The sequence below is a fragment of the Chenopodium album genome, chromosome 15, assembly GCF_948465745.1.
Source record: "Chenopodium album chromosome 15, dcCheAlbu1.1, whole genome shotgun sequence".
NCBI classification, from domain to species: Eukaryota; Viridiplantae; Streptophyta; class Magnoliopsida; order Caryophyllales; family Amaranthaceae; genus Chenopodium; species Chenopodium album.
In genome coordinates, this window is record NC_137848.1 from 15,373,856 (window position 1) to 15,393,345 (window position 19,490).

General features: G+C 34.0%; 1 protein-coding gene across 1 annotated transcript; it reads left to right on the forward strand.

The window, feature by feature from the left end:
- The first annotated feature begins 13,460 nt into the window (after positions 1-13,460).
- LOC145580893 (putative disease resistance protein RGA3) lies at positions 13,461-18,254 on the forward strand. The gene is made up of 4 exons (XM_081637977.1): positions 13,461-15,054; positions 16,961-17,010; positions 17,118-17,417; positions 17,530-18,254. The coding sequence occupies exons 1-3, from the start codon at positions 13,461-13,463 to the stop codon at positions 17,157-17,159; spliced, it is 1,686 nt and encodes a 561-aa protein (XP_081494103.1). The 3' UTR covers positions 17,160-17,417; positions 17,530-18,254.
- Positions 18,255-19,490: the final 1,236 nt, after the last annotated feature.

Here is a 19,490-nt window from a genome sequence, read left to right on the forward strand (position 1 = left end):
TATTAAAAAAATAATATTATTTTTGTAAATGATTTGTTTACTTAATTAATAGATAAAAATAATTTTATTTTTGTAAATGATTTGTTTCCTTAATTAATAGATATTTTTTTGAAAAAAAGACACACCAAGAGATGACATGTGTCATGACTGGTGTGTCTTTTATTATATATTATTGATTGATTGATTGATTATTGAAATCACAAAACACAGTCTTAAGTTTTTTTAAAAAAATTAATTATATCCAACAACTAAAATTTGGTAAAACATACCTATTAGGGGATATATAGAAATTATATTGTCATAATCTATATTAAAAAGTCGTTTAAAAGTAATTTCATATATGAATCAATTTTATTGTTATTTATTTTAGCAAAATCTAATAATAATCCTTAAAAAGATATTCAAATAAGAGTTGAAATAATATATTAGGTAAATGTGTATGTAAGAGAATTAAGAACACCAAATAAATAGAAATATACTGATTATATGAAGATATAAAAGATTTGGAATATTATTATTATAGTTGTATTATATACAAATATATTCTACAAAAATTGTCTAAAAAAGAAGATGGAGTTTTGGAAGGAAAAAATAGCACCAGGACGTGACACGTGTCAAGTCTGGTGTCTGTTTTAGTATTAAGTTATTGATTGATTATTGATGATTATTGATATGGAGGGAGTAAATCACAAAACACAGTCTATGAAAGTGTGTGAATAGTGCCTAAGTCAAAACATATCAATTAAAAAAATGGAGGTTATATATACTTTCTCCATTTTTTTAATATTATTGAAAGATATGTCTTCGATAAGTGCAATTACTAGATATATCAAGGATCACTATTATAGAGATAATCAGTTTGTTCTTTTGGGTCGTCATTGTCTATTGCTAGATTATGATAAATGATCTATGGGCTAGTCAAGTAGTCCAAAGCCCTCTAGAATGGATCCTATGAAGTCACACAACAAGGGTATTGGGTTAAACAAGTAAGAGGCCCATTAATGGGCCTCATCAGGATATGAGTAACCATTAATAGCATTGGGCTACAGTAGTTAAATTAGGATTAGGAATTTGGGCTTGACATGGACTCTTATTTAGAGATGTGGTCTATAAATAAGATCCATGGGGTTGCAAGTAAGTCACAATTAACTTACAGTAGATTGTGAAACAAGGCAACCAATCCCAAAACCCTAAGCTATCTCTCTCTCTCATGCTCTCACGCACACCCTCCCTCTCACCCCTCCGTACGGCCGGTCACCCTAGGTGGCGCGTGGTGTCTCGTAGTGGTGGTTCTTGGTTGGCTCATTCCTCTCCTCTCCGTAGAAGGTTGATTGAAAGGTTCAATCACGACTAACTAGCATTAGTGGAGGTTTAATCTGTGCCCGTGGACCAAGTAGAGGAATCACGCTTGAGGTTCTTTATCTCCCATTGTTCTTGCTCGATCGCACGTGGAATCACGCTTCAAAGGTACAATTACTTGTTCTTTATGTGTTATGCAATGATCTTGGTTATTAGATGCTTATGAATATGATTCATGAAATTCCGCTTAGAGTATCTAATGTCCTACAATGGTATCAGTTAGCCTATTGCATTTACGCATATTGAATTATTAATTCTTTGAATGTCCACAATTTTAGTTCAATTAGGAGGGAGAATAATTTAATTATGGTTCAATCTTTATATTAAATGGAGATTTAAATTTTGAATATGTTTAAATATGATTTAATTGCTCAATTTTTCCTAGCAAAATCCGAAATAAGCCCTAGTTTTTCGAAAATTTTGATTGAAATAAAGCCCTAAAATTTTGATTTTTATGCTTAATTTTGATAATTTTTGAATATATATGCTTCATAAATTTGAATTAATTTTGTGAAAAACCCTAAAATTTAAATTGAATTATGAATTTGATTTCAAAATTGAATTATGCATAAATGTTGTGTTTTAATTCAAAAGACCCAATTTAATCTAATTATACAAAAGTTTTTTAATTAGATTAAAACTTAAAAAATAAAAATAAAAAAGATTTAATTTTTGGGAGGGGGCAGCCGTGGCTGGGTGGGCGAACCACCGTCAGGTGGCAATGGCGGCTGCCTAGGTGGTTGAAGAGAAGGGCAGGGAGGGCGCAGGCGGCAACAGCGTAGTGCAACTGTTCTACTGCCGCCTGCGGTCTGCTTGTGGCTGGGGTCCAACCTAGCCATGACGGTCGCCAACAACCCTCAAACAACATACACTGGTGGCAGGGCGCAGGACGCAGGTGGCTGGAATGGTTCACAGCTAGCTATAGGTTGCACCGTGGCTGGGCTTTGCCCCTGGCTATGGTTGTGCGTTGGTTGGGGTTCTCCCTGACTGACGCACAATGCAGATTCTATTGCTGCGTTGGCTGGTTTCCTCCTTGGTGACGTGGCAGTAGACTTTAATAAAAAAAATGTTTTTATTAAAATTATTTGTTTTGTTAATTTAATTTTAGATAAACTGATTTTATCTAAGATAATTTCAAATCTTAAAATTTGTTTTAATCTTTAAAGGATTATTGAGCAAGATTCATAATGTGATTATCCCATAATTAATTTTGGATATAATTGATTTAAAATATGTGATTGGCTAGTAATTAGGATAGAATCTTCTAAGTTTGTTAAGATAATCTTTGAGGATAAATATGATTTATCTTTTAAGATTAAAATAAGATTTGATTCTATCTCATGACTAATTTAAAATATACGATATTTTATTGATGGTCATGAATAATATATGATATTATATAATTGCAGTAATTTAATTAAAATATGAGATATTTAGGTGCCACGTTTCCTTAATTATGAACATTCGATGTTGTAATTTAGAAAAGCATGATGAGTGATTTATTATGTGCCATTTTTATATATGATATTATCTTTGCTATATAATGACTAGTATGGCCCAGTAGATTACTAAATACGATCTGCGCATCGTGATGTATTTTTGTAATCTTAGTACAGTATACGTACCGATAAACTATTTTTGTAATTTTATTTCATTTTATTTAAGTAGTAGATAGAATAGATTAGAATTACAGGTTGCAGTTAATCCAAGAAGCCCATGAAGTGAAGGCCCAAAGGAGCGAGGTAGATGAGATCCATGATTGTTCAAATGGGAGCATTTACTTTGTTAGTTTTCTTAGGATTAGGGGCCATGCTATGTCTTGTTTATACAATCAATTGATTATGCACGTTAGATTTTATTTATGTTGATTGATGATGTGCTAGAGTTCACTAAATAATCACAACATAATGAATCTTGGTCCCGGTAATATTGAGGTTGCTTTTCCATTAAAAACCTAATAAACCTTTGATATTGATGATCGGTCATGACAAACCTGGGTGTCATTTTATATCTTGGGAGATTTGGGGTAAATCAAGTTTTACAATTTTAATTGGTTATACTTAACAAGGTTACCTAAAGAGTTTAGAACCTTGAATCAAAGAGTAATAATTAAACATGTAATGGTTAATTATTCAACCAAGAGTTACAAGATTTGTAATCAATAAAGAGTTTACTCACCTTGAAAATGTAATGGTTGATGGTAGGGACAAAGTCCGGTCAATTATTACACGAATAAAGGGTCTTGGAATCACTTAATTCAAATAGGGATCATTTAAAATTGAATGAAGTTTTTTAAAGTTACCTATTTAATACACTTAAGGTGCTTTAAATTTTATTAAACATAATTGAATTTTGTGTTTACTTATAAGTAACATGTTGTTCTAATTTTATTATTATATATGATCTCCTCGATTGAAAATAAAGTTGAGAAATGTTCTCAAAAGTTTAAAAGATAATGCATAAACCTATATTCTAATTTTGTTAAGATGTCTCTAAAAGGCAAGTTTTAGAAACCCATGTCACATGTCTAAGGTTGATTTCATTGGACTTAAAACGTTTAAGTAAAATGCAAGCACATCTTTATTTTGAAAAGTGTTTCAAGGGATATAATGAGATGGGAGGTACAAACCCTCCAAAAGACAAGTATAAATCCAATAAAATCTCTTATCTTCAATATGATTGAATACAATAAATTGATTGGAACTCTCTATGATCAAAAGTTGATCAAATGACATTATTCTTCATCCATTTAATATAGAGTTAAATAGTTGATTAAACTCTGATATGAATAATGATTGAATAGACTTAGAAATATCACGAAATGTGCTTAAAGTAGTTAAGCAAAGTATCATTTTGAACCTAAAAGAAATGTTCTAAGTGGCTCAAATGGGAAAGATTTAAGAATATATGAGGATTGCATTAAGAAGTTATAGGCTAAGAAATGCAAACAACTTGTTACTTCTCAAACCTAGAACTACTTACATGCTAAAAGTTATTATGAACGACAAATGTTTCAAATTAAATGGACTAATTCCAATTGATTAGAAACTACTTCATACAGTTGGAAGGTAAAAGAATGGAAATGTTCCAATTTAAGAATTATATTATAGAAATTGATTTAGCATATTACCACTTCTTGGACATATGATGTCATGTTTAGTTCTCTCTCATTGAGAATGTGGTTGAACTAAATGAAGAAGTATGGCTATAGGAGAAATAAATCTACAAGTTTAGAAGCAAATTTTGCTACTTCACGAGTAAAATCTACAAGTCTGGAAGCAAAAGTTGCAACTTTACTAGTAGATACTATATTTCACCTTACCTAGTTATTGGCTAGAATTAAATAAATGTTATTTATTCTTATCTATATCAAAACATACAAAATTCAAAGTTTTAATGACTGAGCATTGAAGATTCAAAAAGATGTAGTAAATGTTATTCTATGCTTTATTGAGTCACGATGTGTTTTAAATTGCTAAATAGGTTTAAAGTTCTATATGATAGAAATAATTAAACCATTTCTATATATAAATTGTCTCTAATATGTAAACTAATTCGAATGAAAATGAACATTACATGCGGAAGATCCAAAGGGATGGACTTTCAATATCATTAAATTATGAATCCATTGATATATGTAAATATCATTCTAATTTGAAAATTTTGACAAAGTCACCATTTAGAGAAATGATGATGTGAACTCAAGGTCGAATACATGTCGATGTAAGAAAACCAAAGGTTCAAAGGCTAATGACGGACAATGAAACTTTATTTGTGATATGATCACTTGTGCTTAGTTAAAGATAAAGTGTGAAAATTGTGAAAAGTTCAAAAGGTTCAGTAAGAAGTTCAGAATCAACTTGACAAGATAATAAATACACTACAATATGATTGTAACGGTGAAAGTTTGAGTCAAGACATTTACTTAGCAATATATTCAAAGTATTGCGATATGATCGTAATAACGAGTATTTAAGCCAAGACTTTGATAAACATCCAAGACTTGTGAAATTTTTTTACAACAAACTCCTAAAGAAAACCTTATGAAGTGTCAATAAAAGGAAGCTATCAATATATATGAGATATATTTTGATAATGGATGAAAATTACCTATCTTCCAACCATTATTCTAGGGATATATTTTTAAGATGAGCTACAAAACTAAACAAATTAAAACTACATACGTCAAATCAAAATGTAGCAAAGGCTTCATATGTGATATGGATAAGAAAAGTTCTTATAAAGTTTTCTACAAAGTAAGGAATAAAATGTGTATCAAATCGTTTGATACACGTTCAAGAGCACAGGGTACTACTACACAAGTCATACTTAGCACAATATGTTTGTTGCTCAAGTAGGTGTCCTTATGGAAAATTGCTCCAAAAGGTCAAGTGGGAGTAATATAAATCTCAAAAGAGTTCGAAAAAAGCAACAAACAAACATGGTTCAAACCATGGTTGGTTCACCCTATGCTAAATGTGCCTCATCAAAAAGGCAAGTGGGAGTATAAGAATCTTGAAAGAGTTCGAGAACCTTGATAAGTTCAAGAAAAGTGAATTCGAAAATCTTGAAGAAATTCGAGAAGAAATCGAATGAAAGCAACAATATGAGCATGATTCACCGCTCATGTTACAAATGACAACGCGTGGTCTCATTAAGTGTAATGGGAATAATAACCATGTGTCGAAGGTAGTACATTCCAAGTGCACATCCTCTATTGTCGTTTCTCATTGAAAACTAAACAAAGTTGTTGTAAGTTTCAATTGTTGCATCAAAACCCACTATGATGACTAGCATGTGTAAAACTTAGCCAAAGAAATATGATTCCATATTGACTAAGAGTTCTAAAATATTCATTTTGGAACATGATGATTATGCAAGTAATAAAGATGATTTGATAAGTGATAACTCCAAGTGGTTTAAAAAAAACCAAGAAATCTGAAATAGATTTTAAGTCTGTAAGAAAGTGTATGACACTTGATTAATTTGCCTAATTGGGTGAGACCCATTATAAGCAAAACAGACAAGAAAGAAAAGTGTTTTCTAAACAAAACAAAGACTTGTTAAAGGATTAAACTAATTCATAATATGACTATAACTACGATGAAATCTTTATATTAGTCATGTTGTAAAGATCTATCAAAGATATTTAATGATTTGTGCCTTATGAGATTTGGTAGATGGATTTCAAAACACTTTTTTGAAATTGTTCATGAAAGAAGATTTGTATATGATACAATCAAAATATTTTGAAAATCCAATAATCCTAGGGATGCATAAAACACTACTAGAAAACACCTTATTTCCGACGGAAAAATTTCGTCGGTGAAGGGTCAATTTCCGTCGCAAAACATCTTTCCGACGGAATTCCGTCGTAACGGTTCGTCGGAAAACCCTTCGTAGGAAATCAGCTATTTTCCAACGAAAATTCCGTCGGAAACACCTTTCCGACGAATTTTCCGACGGAATTTAAGGCCTTGGAAAAAACATTGACTTTTGATCATGGTCCGTCGCAAATCTGCGACGAACTTTTTCCGTCGTTGATTAGTCTTTGCGACGGAATAATCCGTCGGAAGATCCGGAATTTGCGACGGAATATTCCGTTGCAAAAGGGGAAAAGTTGCGAGGGAATTGTTCCGTCGCAAATTTCCGACAGATTGTTCCGTCGGAAATTTGCGACGGAACAATTTTCTCGCAAATTTTCCCCTTTTGCGACGGAATTTAAGTGCCATAATTCCGTCGCAAAAGAAGTTTTTCGACGAAATTTTTTTGCAAATTTCCGTCGGAAATTTGTGAAAACAAGGCATCAAATGAGATTATTTTTTGCCATAAAATAATATTAAAAACCTATTCCTGCACCTAGTTCCTGTTTACAAAATTTATCGAATATCGAAAATATTTTTATATATATTTCCACAAAAGCCATGCACCTAGTAGAACATAATAATATTTAGTTATTTCCAAAAGAGCGGAAACATAATCAAAAGCTATACAAATAAACTTAACTACATGTCCGTACTAAATGAGACTACATGTCCATACTACTATAAACAAAAGCTAGGCTACACAATGGCCGGGGTACCCTGACCTGCTCCTCCACTACCCGGGTCATCCCTGGGGTCTCGATGCTGAGGCTGAAAGGTAGAACATGAGTTGTTGCTAGAGAATCGACTCATAAACTCATCCCACCGCTCCTTGTTTTTCCTCTCTATTTCAGCCACTTCACTTTAAATTCGGAGTTGCATCTCAGTTTCCATTTCACTTCTGATTTCATCGCGAAGAGCCTGAACCCTATGCTCCATCTGATCCTGCATCTGAGAAACAACGGACGGTGTGTACTGCTGTGACGACCTAGAAACTCGACCCATCCGGTTGCTGTAGTACAACTCCGCACTTTGACCAAGACCCCTTACTCGACCCTTCTTGTTGCGGCCACCCACACTCTCCCAATACAACTCATTGGGACTCTTCTTAATCCCTTGAGTACTTGCTTCTTCAGCCTTCTTCTGGTAGGTTTCCTACAAGATATTCATTATACAAACATATATTAAATAAAAAAGACATGAAACAGCATAAGTTAATAGTTTTTAAAGGTGTCCATGACTAGAAATGAAATAAAACAACCAAATACTTGAAATTAGGCACCACTTTCACCTACACACAGCCAATTATGGGCAAAAGGCCTTCTAGTTTGCCTATTCTCTACATTTCTAGGATTATGAACTCATTCTTTCTCAAATTACTTCACATTTACATAGTTATAGGTGATCATAGCTTCAAATGACATTAAATGATGTATTTGCTAAGTATAGGAGCCATTTTACCCAAAATAGAGCCAAATAAGGCCAAAAGGCCTTCTAGTTTGCCTATTCTCTACATTTCTAGGATTATGAACTCATTCTTTCTCAAATTACTTCACATTTACATAGTTATAGGTGATCATGGCTTCAAATGACATTAAATGATGTATTTGCTAAGTATAGGAGCCATTTTACCCAAAATAGAGCCAAATAAGGCCAAAAGGCCTTCTAGTTTGCCTATTCTCTACATTTCTAGGATTATGAACTCATTCTTTCTCAAATTACTTCACATTTACATAGTTATAGGTGATCATGGCTTCAAATGACATTAAATTATGTATTTGCTAAGTATAGGAGCCATTTTACCCAAAATAGAGCCAAATAAGGCCAAAAGCCTTCTTGTTTGCCTATTCTCTACATTTCTAGGATTATGAACTCATTCTTTCTCAAATTACTTCACATTTACATAGTTATAGGTGATCATGGCTTCAAATGACATTAAATGATTTATTTGCTAAGTATAGGAGCCATTTTACCCAAAATAGAGCCAAATAAGGCCAAAAGGCCTTCTAGTTTGCCTATTCTCTACATTTCTAGGATTATGAACTCATTCTTTCTCAAATTACTTCACATTTACATAGTTATAGGTGATCATGGCTTCAAATGACATTAAATGATGTATTTGCTAAGTATAGGAGCCATTTTACCCAAAATAGAGCCAAATAAGGCCAAAAGGCCTTCTAGTTTGCCTATTCTCTACATTTCTAGGATTATGAACTCATTCTTTCTCAAATTACTTCACATTTACATAGTTATAGGTGATCATGGCTTCAAATGACATTAATTATGTATTTGCTAAGTATAGGAGCCATTTTACCCAAAATAGAGCCAAATAAGGCCAAAAGGCCTTCTTGTTTGCCTATTCTCTACATTTCTAGGATTATGAACTCATTCTTTCTCAAATTACTTCACATTTACATAGTTATAGGTAATCATGGCTTCAAATGACATTAAATGATGTATTTGCTAAGTATAGGAGCCATTTTACCCAAAATAGAGCCAAATAAGGCCAAAAGGCCTTCTAGTTTGCCTATTCTCTACATTTCTAGGATTATGAACTCATTCTTTCTCAAATTACTTCACATTTACATAGTTATAGGTGATCATGGATTCACTATAAAAAAAAGTTGGGAAAAATAATAATGCTCGATTGGTAGTAAACATGTGTGCATTGTTAAATTTCATTTAAAACATCTTTTAACTTGATTTTAATATTCTCTTTATAGTAAGCAGTTTGTAGCCAATTCGTTTATAAGCGGTCCGGTTCATAAATGATTCGGTTTGCAAGCGGTTCGGTTTACAAACGATTCTGTTTATATACAGTTCGGTGCAAACGGGTCGCGGGTTGAGTTGTTTGGTGTAAACGGTTTTTATCTAGGTTCAAACGGTTTCGGGTTAGAAACAGTTCGGTTCTTTTTTGGTTCGGTTTTATTTCAGTTCGGTTTAGAACTTGTTTGGTTCATTAACGGGTTCGGTTCTTATACGGTGTAACGTTATTCGGATCGGTTCGGTTTCGGGTTCATTCACATACTGTTCGGGTCGGTTTTTGATTTAAAAAAAACGGTTTCGGTTTGAAATTTGACAGCACTAGGTTTAGTGGTCTAGTGGATGTTGTTGCCATTTGTGCTACTACGTTTCTACAGTTTTACTACGGTCATACCGAAGCAAATTACTCTTAAGTCGCGGGCTGCCCTTGGTCAAGTTGTTTAGCATGATTTGGATATATTTTGTTGGCTAATTAGGTCCTGTTGCTAGTTGATTTCCTTGATAATCATGCTTAAGTATATAGCATAATCCCGGAAATGTCAAAATGGTAAGGATAAGTACTGAACTAAAATAAAATTTATCCTCTTATTACCCTGTGAATTTTACTTATAGAGTGGACTAGTGGAGTAATATTTTGGTATGCAAAGTTTTATGGGCAACAACTCACAAGGTATCAAATAAAGTTTTTGCTGAATATCCTATGAGCTAAACCTTATTTCACAAAAAAAAAGTTATTACTCCATACCAAACAAAATATATCATGGGTGACAGTCAGACAACTAACATGGTCTGCAAAATTTTCGGTACAAATAATATTGATGTGACCCATGAATGCTACCGGATAGAAAAAATGTACATTTCTATTTCTTATTTTGCATGAGAATTAAAAAAGTTAAAAATTTGTTAAAATTAATAATTGGGCATATGAATATGCATGTGGGGTTAGAGATAGATAGAGAGAAAGAAAAAGTGGTTGGAAATTAGGAGAGAGAAAGTATTGAAAATTGATGTTAAAGTACAAAAAAGAAAAAGAAAAAGGGTGACAAATCATCAAAAAGAGAATAATATTGTAAAAAAGTACAACCTATAAATAGAAATAGGCACTTAATTTTGGTTACCCCAAAAAGAAATACAAACATGTAATAAAAGGACAGAGGGAGTATAATTGAAGGGGACACGGATGACTGGATGACTGGATGACTTTACTTTTCTGTATTTCAAGTCTTACTATACTTATCTTTCCAACTAGTAATGCTATTACTGTAAAATCAGTTTGATAGTTCGGTTTCGCTTTGGTAATCAGTTCAAGTGTTTTACAGGTCGGTTTAATTAATTATCGGTTCGATTCGGTTGCGGTTTATTCTTGAGCGGTTTTAATTTGGTTCGAGTTGTAAACGGTTTGGGTTGTAAAAGATTCGATCGATACAGACGGATTGCAGTTTGTTAACGGTTTGGAGTAAATGGTTTTTATATCGGTTCAAACAGTTTCGAGTTAGAAATGATTCGGTTCAGTTTTATTTTAGTTCGGTTTATAACTGGTTCGGTTTGCTAACGGGTTCGGCTCTTATACGATTTAACGTTATTCGGATCAGTTCCATGTCACGTTTACTAAATTATGGTTCGCAATGGTTTTTTATTTCAAAAAGTCGGTTTTTTATCGGGTTGTTTGGATTCGGGCAGTTAAACAATTTTGGTTTGAAATTTGATAGTACTTGCTAACCTTTTGCTGGTTAACAAGTTTTATATTAAGCCGAGACTTCATCACTTCATATTTAGGCATTATATTATATACAAATTCTCATCGATTTTATAAATACATATCATGTTATTTTCAAGTTTAGTCATACTGATCTTAGCTTACTAGTTTATTACGAAGTAGATTATAAAAGTTTAGTGTATTAATGTATTATTATTGTTTTACTATCAGGTTATTAGCTGCTTCTTATTTAATCATTTAATTGATACGGAGTATGTCATAATCATGATTTGATAAGTTGTTGTGATATCGAAATTACAGTTTAATTTATAAACGGTTCGGTTTGTAAATGGTTCGGTTTATACACGGTTCGATGTAAATGGTTTTCACCTCGGTTCAAACGGTTTTGGGTTAGAGATGGTTCGGTTCTTTTCGGTTCGGTTTGATTTCAGTTCGGTTTAGAACTGGTGCGGTTCTTATATGGTTTGACATTATTCGGATCAATTCGGTTTCGGGTTTACTTAAATATGATTCAGGTCGGTTTTCGATTTTAAAAAATCGGTTTTTAATCAGTTCGGTTCTCATTTGGGTCGATTGATTTTGGGCAGTTAAACGGTTTCAGTTTGAAATTTGACAGCACTAAATAATGTTGTACGAATTTTTGACAACGAGTTACCATACAACCAAAGCAAAAGCACAAAGTTTTTTTAATCTTTATACACTACTCTCTATATGTTTTAATAAGTGTTACACCTTGATCGTCACATAATTTTAAGCAACTTAATTGACTTACATGCAATAGAGGCGAGTGGGGTAGTTGGAGTATTACAAAATCGTAAAAAATTGTAAGAGTAATAATTTATTGAAAAGTACAAAATGTGAGAGGAAATAAATAATACTCCCTTCGTGCTTTTTCAAGTGTTACAGTTTGACCGACACATAGTTTTAGGCAATTTAATTGACTTAAATAAAATAAGAGGTAAGTGGGGTAGTTGGAGTATTAAAAAATTGTAAAAGAAAGATAGTGGGGTTAAAAATTTATTAAAAAGTAATAATGAATGTGAGAGGAAATATATAATAAAAAAAGTAGTAGTGGGTTTGAGTGGGGACCATAAGAGGAGAGAGATATAATATTTTAATGTAGCTTTTTTGCCAAAAAAGGAAGTGTAACACTTGTTAAAATACGGCCGGATTTGGTAAGTGTAACACTTATTAAAACACGGAGGGAGTAACAAAAAAAGTAACAGTAAGTTTGGGTAAGGATCATGAGAAGAGAGACATATAATATTAAAATATAGTGTAAAATTTGTTAAAACACGAAAGGAATAGTTTATATTTTTTCCGTTTGTCAAGTACCTTATTTTTCAAAAACTATGTATTATATTCTCTACGTTTTTCAAGTACCTTATTAAAGGCCCTTCATTTACAATTTTCTCGCATTTTTTAAAATTTTTTTATTCCTAATCATACCCACTTATCTATAATTTTATTTTTTTGCCTAAAATTCCATGCACACCCCTATGAGGCACTTAAAAAACGGAGGGGGTAACATAATGTTTTCCGCAATGAGTTCCCTTTTGGTTTAACGAGTTCTCTCTAAATTTCTCTTTGGAAGGGTTTTTCTTCTTCTTTCTAGGGTTTCTCTCCCTGTTAGGATTTTCTAGCTAGCCTCTATTACTAGATTTTTTTTGATTTTTTTTTAGGTTTTTCTTCGCTTTTCTCCTTTTCTCTCTTTCTCTTTCATTTCTCTTTTTCTGGTCTTATTTGTAAATTATTGTAGGAGTTTCCATTGGTTATTCTATTAGGTTTAATTTCTTTTTTGTTCCTAATGATTCAAGATTTAGGATTTTGTAATCTCCGAAAGTATCTAGAAGACCATGTGAGCATTTTTGCTCAAACAACTATTTATCAGTAGATCTCTTAAGCTAAATTAGTGCTAACTTACATATTATATTGCTTTCGAATCTATAATATAACTAGTTATAAAGTGATCTGTACTTGTGTTGGAATTTTAGAATTCTTAGGAATTGTTTGCAAGTAACGTTTGACTATCTTTTATTAATAAAATAATTTTTCAAAATAAAACTAAAAAAAAAAAAAAAAAAGCGTTGGTAGTGGAAATGGATTGAATCACTTCTCTATTTAATTAAGAGGACCACTTCTCTATTTAAAGAGGGAAGTAGAGCTAATAGTTACTACACTACTCCGACCAGAATAACAAAAAACTTGTTAGCCTTCATACTTTTCTTTGCTCTCTAAAGTTACATTCAGCAATCAGCATGGACGCGGCAACGGCACTGAGTGTTGCTCAGACACTATTTGCAACGCTGCAGTGTGAGGAAGTGCGTAAGTTATGCTCCATGTTGAATTACAAATCCGAGCTTAAGGATCTGCTTGACACTGTCGATACCATCAAGACCCTCCTCCTACAGGCTGACTCTGAAAGCCTGGAGCTCAGCAGTGTCGGTCAAGACTGGGTCAACAAGCTCAAGGATGCTGTCTACGACGCTGATGATTTGTTTGATGAATACAACACCATTGCCGAGCAGCATAAAAATAAGAAGCCTGGTCGTAATATCTCTAAGAAGGTACGCCTTTTCTTTTCCTCTAAAAAGTTAGCTTTTAAGACGTCTGGAGAAATAAAGAAGCTTAGGGAGAAGTTGGATAAAATAGCAAAAGATCATAAGGATTTTGGGTTTAGTAAGCTGTATAAGCCTGTGAAAATCAGAGAGGAAACCTGTTCTTATGTGTATGAGCAGGATATTATTGGGAGAGATGATGACAAGGAGGCCATTGTGGATTTGTTGTTAAAAGATGAGTCGGAGAAAAATATTTCTTTTGTGACTATTGTAGGGATTGGAGGGTTGGGGAAAACCGCTCTTGCCCAACTTGTGTTTAGTGATCTTAGGATTAAAGAAGCATTCGAAAGAAATATGTACTGGGTTTGTGTCTCTTTAAATTTTGACACGAAAGATATCCTAGGTCAGATGATCAGTGGGAGGGAGCTTGGATTCGAGGATCTGCAAAGAAAAGTTCAAAATAAGATAGAAGGAAAAAGGTATTTTCTTGTTTTGGATGATGTGGGGTATGATGGAGGTATAAAATGGGATAAGTTGAGAGACTTCTTGAAATTAGGTGGAAAGGGAAGTAGAATCTTGGTGACCAGTCGCAGTCAAAAGGTGGCAACAGCTATTGGAAATTATCCAATGCACAAGTTGCAAGGTCTTTCTGAAAAAGATTCTTGGAAATTATTTAGAAAAATATCACTTGGAGTTAAGGAAGACGAAGTCATTGCTGGTTTTGATGTAATCGGCAGAGATATTGTGAAAAAATGTGCTAATGTGCCTCTCTCTATAAGGGTGGTCGCTAGTTTGTTGCGTGGTCAAGATATAAATGCTTGGCAGTCGTACAGAAGAATTGATTTGGCTAAAATGCGTGACGATGAGGATGACTACTTGATGCCAACTTTGATGTTTAGCTATTACCATCTTGATCCCGCCCTAAAAAGTTGTTTTAGCTTTTGCTCGGTCTTCCCTCAGGATCATAGAATATATAAAGAGGAGTTGATTAGGATATGGTCAGCACACGGCTATCTTGTTCCTAGTGGTACAGATAATAGCATGGAAGATACTGGCGAAAGATACTTTTCAATTTTATTGCATAGGTGTTTTCTCCAAGACGTTCAGAAGAAGAAGAAATACTCTGATGAAGTTGAGTCAGTCAAAATGCATGATCTCATACATGACCTTGCTCGAAAGATAGCTGGGAAGGAATCCTTGACATTGAGTACTCGTAGTACACTTGAATTTGAAGGAAACGCTCGTCATCTGTTTATTGATAGTGAAGAATGCCCGGCTAACTGGTCAAGTTCAAGTAATTATACCTGTAAACCATTGCGTTCTTTTTTCCTTGAGTTCAGTCTAGTTTTGAGTCCTGAGGGAGCGAGTGAGGGTATTATGCACGCAGTTATTTCAAAATGTAGTCGTTTAAGGGTATTGTCTATAAAACCTTTTCATGCCTTTAGAACTTTACCAGACACACTAGGTAGATTGTTACATTTGAGGTTACCTTAATCTCTCATATTATTATAATTTGGAGATGCTCCCTAAATCGATCACCAAGCTTCACAACCTGCAAACTTTAAAATTGGTTGATAGCATGAAACTAAAGGAGTTGCCTAAGGACACTAGCAAACTGGTAAATCTTAGGGTGTTGGATATAAGGGGATGTAGGAGCTTGACCCATATGCCAGCAGGGATGGGTAAATTAACAAGTCTTCACACACTAACAACATTTGTAGTGTGTGAGGATGATGAACTCAAACAAGATAGAAAAGGCAAGCTCATAGACTTGGAAGCTGTTATCAATAACCTCAGAGGTAAACTTTGCTTTGGGGATGTGAACGCAAGCAATATGCAGAGTATGTTTGTTGAACTCGATTCTTTGAAAATAGAGTATTTCTATTCTTATCATGAGAAGAAATTGCTGGAGTTCCTGTTCTCTAACAGCCAATCTAGGGAGTTATCGATTAACAACTATCATGGTACCAAATTGCCAAGTCAGGCGTCAGTTCTTGTGAGTATCCGGTTGTTAGAATGTAAGGAGTTGCTAAATCTGCCATCATCACTGAGTCAACTTTGGCATCTCAAATATCTTCAGCTTTCTAATATGGAGAGTATGGAGTACATAGAGAGTGATGCCGATGCACCATCTCCATCTGCGAAATTCTTCCCGTGTCTTGAGGAATTAACGCTAATTGGTATGCCGAAATTGAAGAGATGGTGGAGAGATATAACATCATGTATGGAGAGGGAAACTGTTTTCATTCCATCATTTCCTCGGCTCTGTGACTTGGATATTTTGGATTGCAAGAGATTGACATACATTCCTCAATGTCCACATGTAAAAGAACTGTATCTTACCGAAGTCAATGAAGCACTGACATTTTATAAGAAAGGAGGCGGTGTTGAAAGCAATCCAATCGATTTGGACAGTTTGATAATAGATAATTCATTCGTTTTCAATTCCCTAATTAGGGAGTTTGTGGGAAGCGCTGTTAGTATCAGTTTCTGTAATATAGAAAATCTGGGTACAATTAGGGAGACATTTCAAAGCTGCTTTCCTTCTCTTCAACGCCTCAGCATTAGCGATTGCAGGGGAATAGAGAATATGGGAATAGAGCATCTCACCAACTTGAAATCACTCGCATTAAAAAAAAAAAATACAGAAAAGATACCATGGAAATCTTTTCACTCTCTTTCTACCCTTTAGTTAAAAAACCATTGTGACCCTCAAGATCAAGGAGAAAAAGTTAAAAAATAGAGGGGGATACTGACTTGAAAATATCTGTCTTCTTTTTTGTATAGATGGCTGTAAACTTGACTGATTGTCTGGTTTGACATTGGTTGACGTTTATATTGGAATAATGAGAAGATGGAACAGTCTGAAGGTATTTCGGTTACAAAATTTATCAAAAATCAAAAGCTTTATATTTTAAGCCTGAAAGGATTTCTAACCTTACTGAAAAACACAAACACGCATAATTAAACGACTTTTAAGATATGACGGGGGAACCTAGAAAATCATATATGCACCGTAATAAGCTCCTATTATCTGTTCAACTGTTCTCTGTTGTGTAAGTGATTATTTAGTAACTTTTATTTTTGCGAGCCTTTGTAGAAACATTATGTTGCAGTGGTTTCTTGATGCAGTGGTATTCCGTTTGTAATATGAAATGAAGCCTTAAAAACTGGAGGAAAATGACACTTATTTCTTGCAGGTTGCTCTTGTGATTATAATTATTCCAAAGAGAAAGAGTTGGAGATGCAGGTAAATATATGTTTCTTCCTTACATGTAGGCTAGGCTTCTCTTTCTTAAAAAATTGATTGCAGCAACTAAAAATACTTCATACTAAATAAATCTCTAAATTTTGCAGTGCCTTAAACCAGAGATGCTCCTGTATGCTCAAAACCTTTGAGCTTATTTAAGTCCAAAGAACATGTACTTTCACTTGAATTTGGTTTTCATTTGTTTACATTCACTCTGATTTTCTGGTCACTTCTGCTACATTCATCTCCGCATTACGGCGTATAACTCTTGCAAGTACTGGTTTGTGGATGTCTCTACCATACTTATATTGGAAGCCCTGAAGCATTGGATTCTTATCGGTTTTGCTTATGCTCTTTCCACATGATAACTGGACGAGTTGAAATTTAACATTAACGAAAACATGCAGGTTAAGAAGCTCTCAATGTTTGTTTTTTCCCTGTCTAATATTTACTTTACAGTTATAACTTGTATAATGTGAAATATGGCTAATTATTTACATGCGTTTGTACAATGGACAGTCCAGCTGCATGGAGTGCATGCACACAGAAATCCCTGACGACTCAGCTGATAGATAGCAATTTCCTTGCCCTTGACAGTTTATATCGGAATGGAAGTGCTGGTTACTGCTCTGTGAATGACCTAGGGGATCATGTTGCATACTTGAGACTATAATGTTAACAATTTTAGACTCAGCAAGTCAGCAACTTTGGCTCTAGCAGCATGTTTCTGACATTAAATGCTCATGTTATTGGCCGGCTTGCTCGTGTTGATGGACATTGTGACCTGTTCCTACATGATGCAATTGTACCTGATGAAGAGATGGTTCACTGATGCACGTTAACTGTTTTCATTTGAAGTGGATCATGGTTGAGCTGTTGCTGCATGATGCTACCATATCAGTCCCTATCGGATGATGCAGAGCTACCTTAGCTTAGCTTTCTGTAATTTCTTTGCAAACTTAAGTGCTTGTATTCTAGTTTTACGCTCTTACCTAAGCACATGATGTGGGGGCAGTTGACTACCCTTCCTAGAAGGTGGGTTTTCTGTCCTTCTGATGCTTTGTACAGGTGAGAAGATCAATACAGCAATGTTGCTTTATGTAATGCCTGATGTTGAATTTGTAGTGTCTAATGGTGTAGATATGTCTCGAACTTGTAAAGATTACATTCGGGCTATGTTGCTATGTATAACCTATCATGATTCACGAGCATCAAATTGAATAGAGAGACCCACAATTGCATTCTATCTATGACTATCCAAGGTTTTCCTATGTTTTTTCTATGTGCTTCCTAAAATTACTCCATCAGAAGGATTCAGAACTGATGGATTTTGCATTCTAGTCTGATTGATTTTCTATTGTATTTCTATTAAAAATCATCAACCAAGGCTACCAAGCCCTATGTTAGTACAGACATATGTTACTCGTACTATTTATCTTACTTCAGGTTCCCATGTCCTATCCCCAAAAAGTGTACTTAGAATCTTGGATGTTGTTCTAAGTGAGCTACGATGTATATCTACAGAGTATATCATGATTCAGAAAGTTGAAAATGTCTCAGCAGATGACAAGAATTTTCGTGAAATTAACCACTCCATGATCTTTAATTATAGGAAAAGCTAATGGGCGCCCCCGAGGCGTTAGATAAGAGAATTAAAAGTGGAAATATTAGAGTAAAACTAACATTAATTATACCAAACAACGCGTGGTTTTGTCATGCATTCCTAACTTAATACTATTTCAATCAAATTTAATTATTCTTTATCTAACGCCCCGAAACGCTCGTTATCAAGATCCTTAATTATAAAATGTTTCAATATTCCATTTCATGTTGTTTATCAAGCAAGGCTTGGTCCACAAGTCCTATACCAAGGCCTTATTTATATCAAACCCCCCCCCCCCTCCCCTATTCTTATCATTTCTTGTTTGAATCTTGCTAGCAAAATTACAATGATAACCTTTCAAACTGAACAAAATCATTTTTGTTGGGTAGGTGATAACAATAAAAATATGTCATAAACAATACAAACCTCATAAATTAAAGGAAAATTTGAAAAATACCACCATCTAAAGTAGTCAAATTTGGGGGTTTTCTCAATTCAACAATTAGGGTTAGTGAAATCAATTTAGGGGTTTTCTCAATTCAAAGACAACAACAAATAACCCTAATTTTTTGAATTGAGAAAACCCCCAAATTGATTTCACTAATCATAATTACACTTGTTCAACCCCTTGATTTTGAAATTTCAATTCGTTGAAGGTTTAATTGCATAATTTAATACCCTAATTTACGAAAAACCGATAAATGAAATCAAACTTGCATGATGAAGAGATAGAAAGAGAGAAGAACAAGGGATATCGAGAGAAGAGAGAGGGAAAATGAAAGGAAGGCCATTTGTGGGACCTAGGATGGCGTCACTCAAAAAGTGGTGGTAATTTTTAGCGTTTTGGAAAAAAATAGGTGGTATAATACAACAAAAA

Bases quoted from the DNA above. Each gene is read 5' to 3' on its own strand.
- LOC145580893 (XM_081637977.1), top strand. From the start codon at position 13,461: ATGGACGCGGCAACGGCACTGAGTGTTGCTCAGACACTATTTGCAACG. The intron at 15,055-16,960 runs GTAATTATACCT...TATTTCTTGCAG, and splicing joins GGCTAACTGGTCAAGTTCAA to GTTGCTCTTGTGATTATAAT. The intron at 17,011-17,117 runs GTAAATATATGT...TAAATTTTGCAG, and splicing joins AGAAAGAGTTGGAGATGCAG to TGCCTTAAACCAGAGATGCT.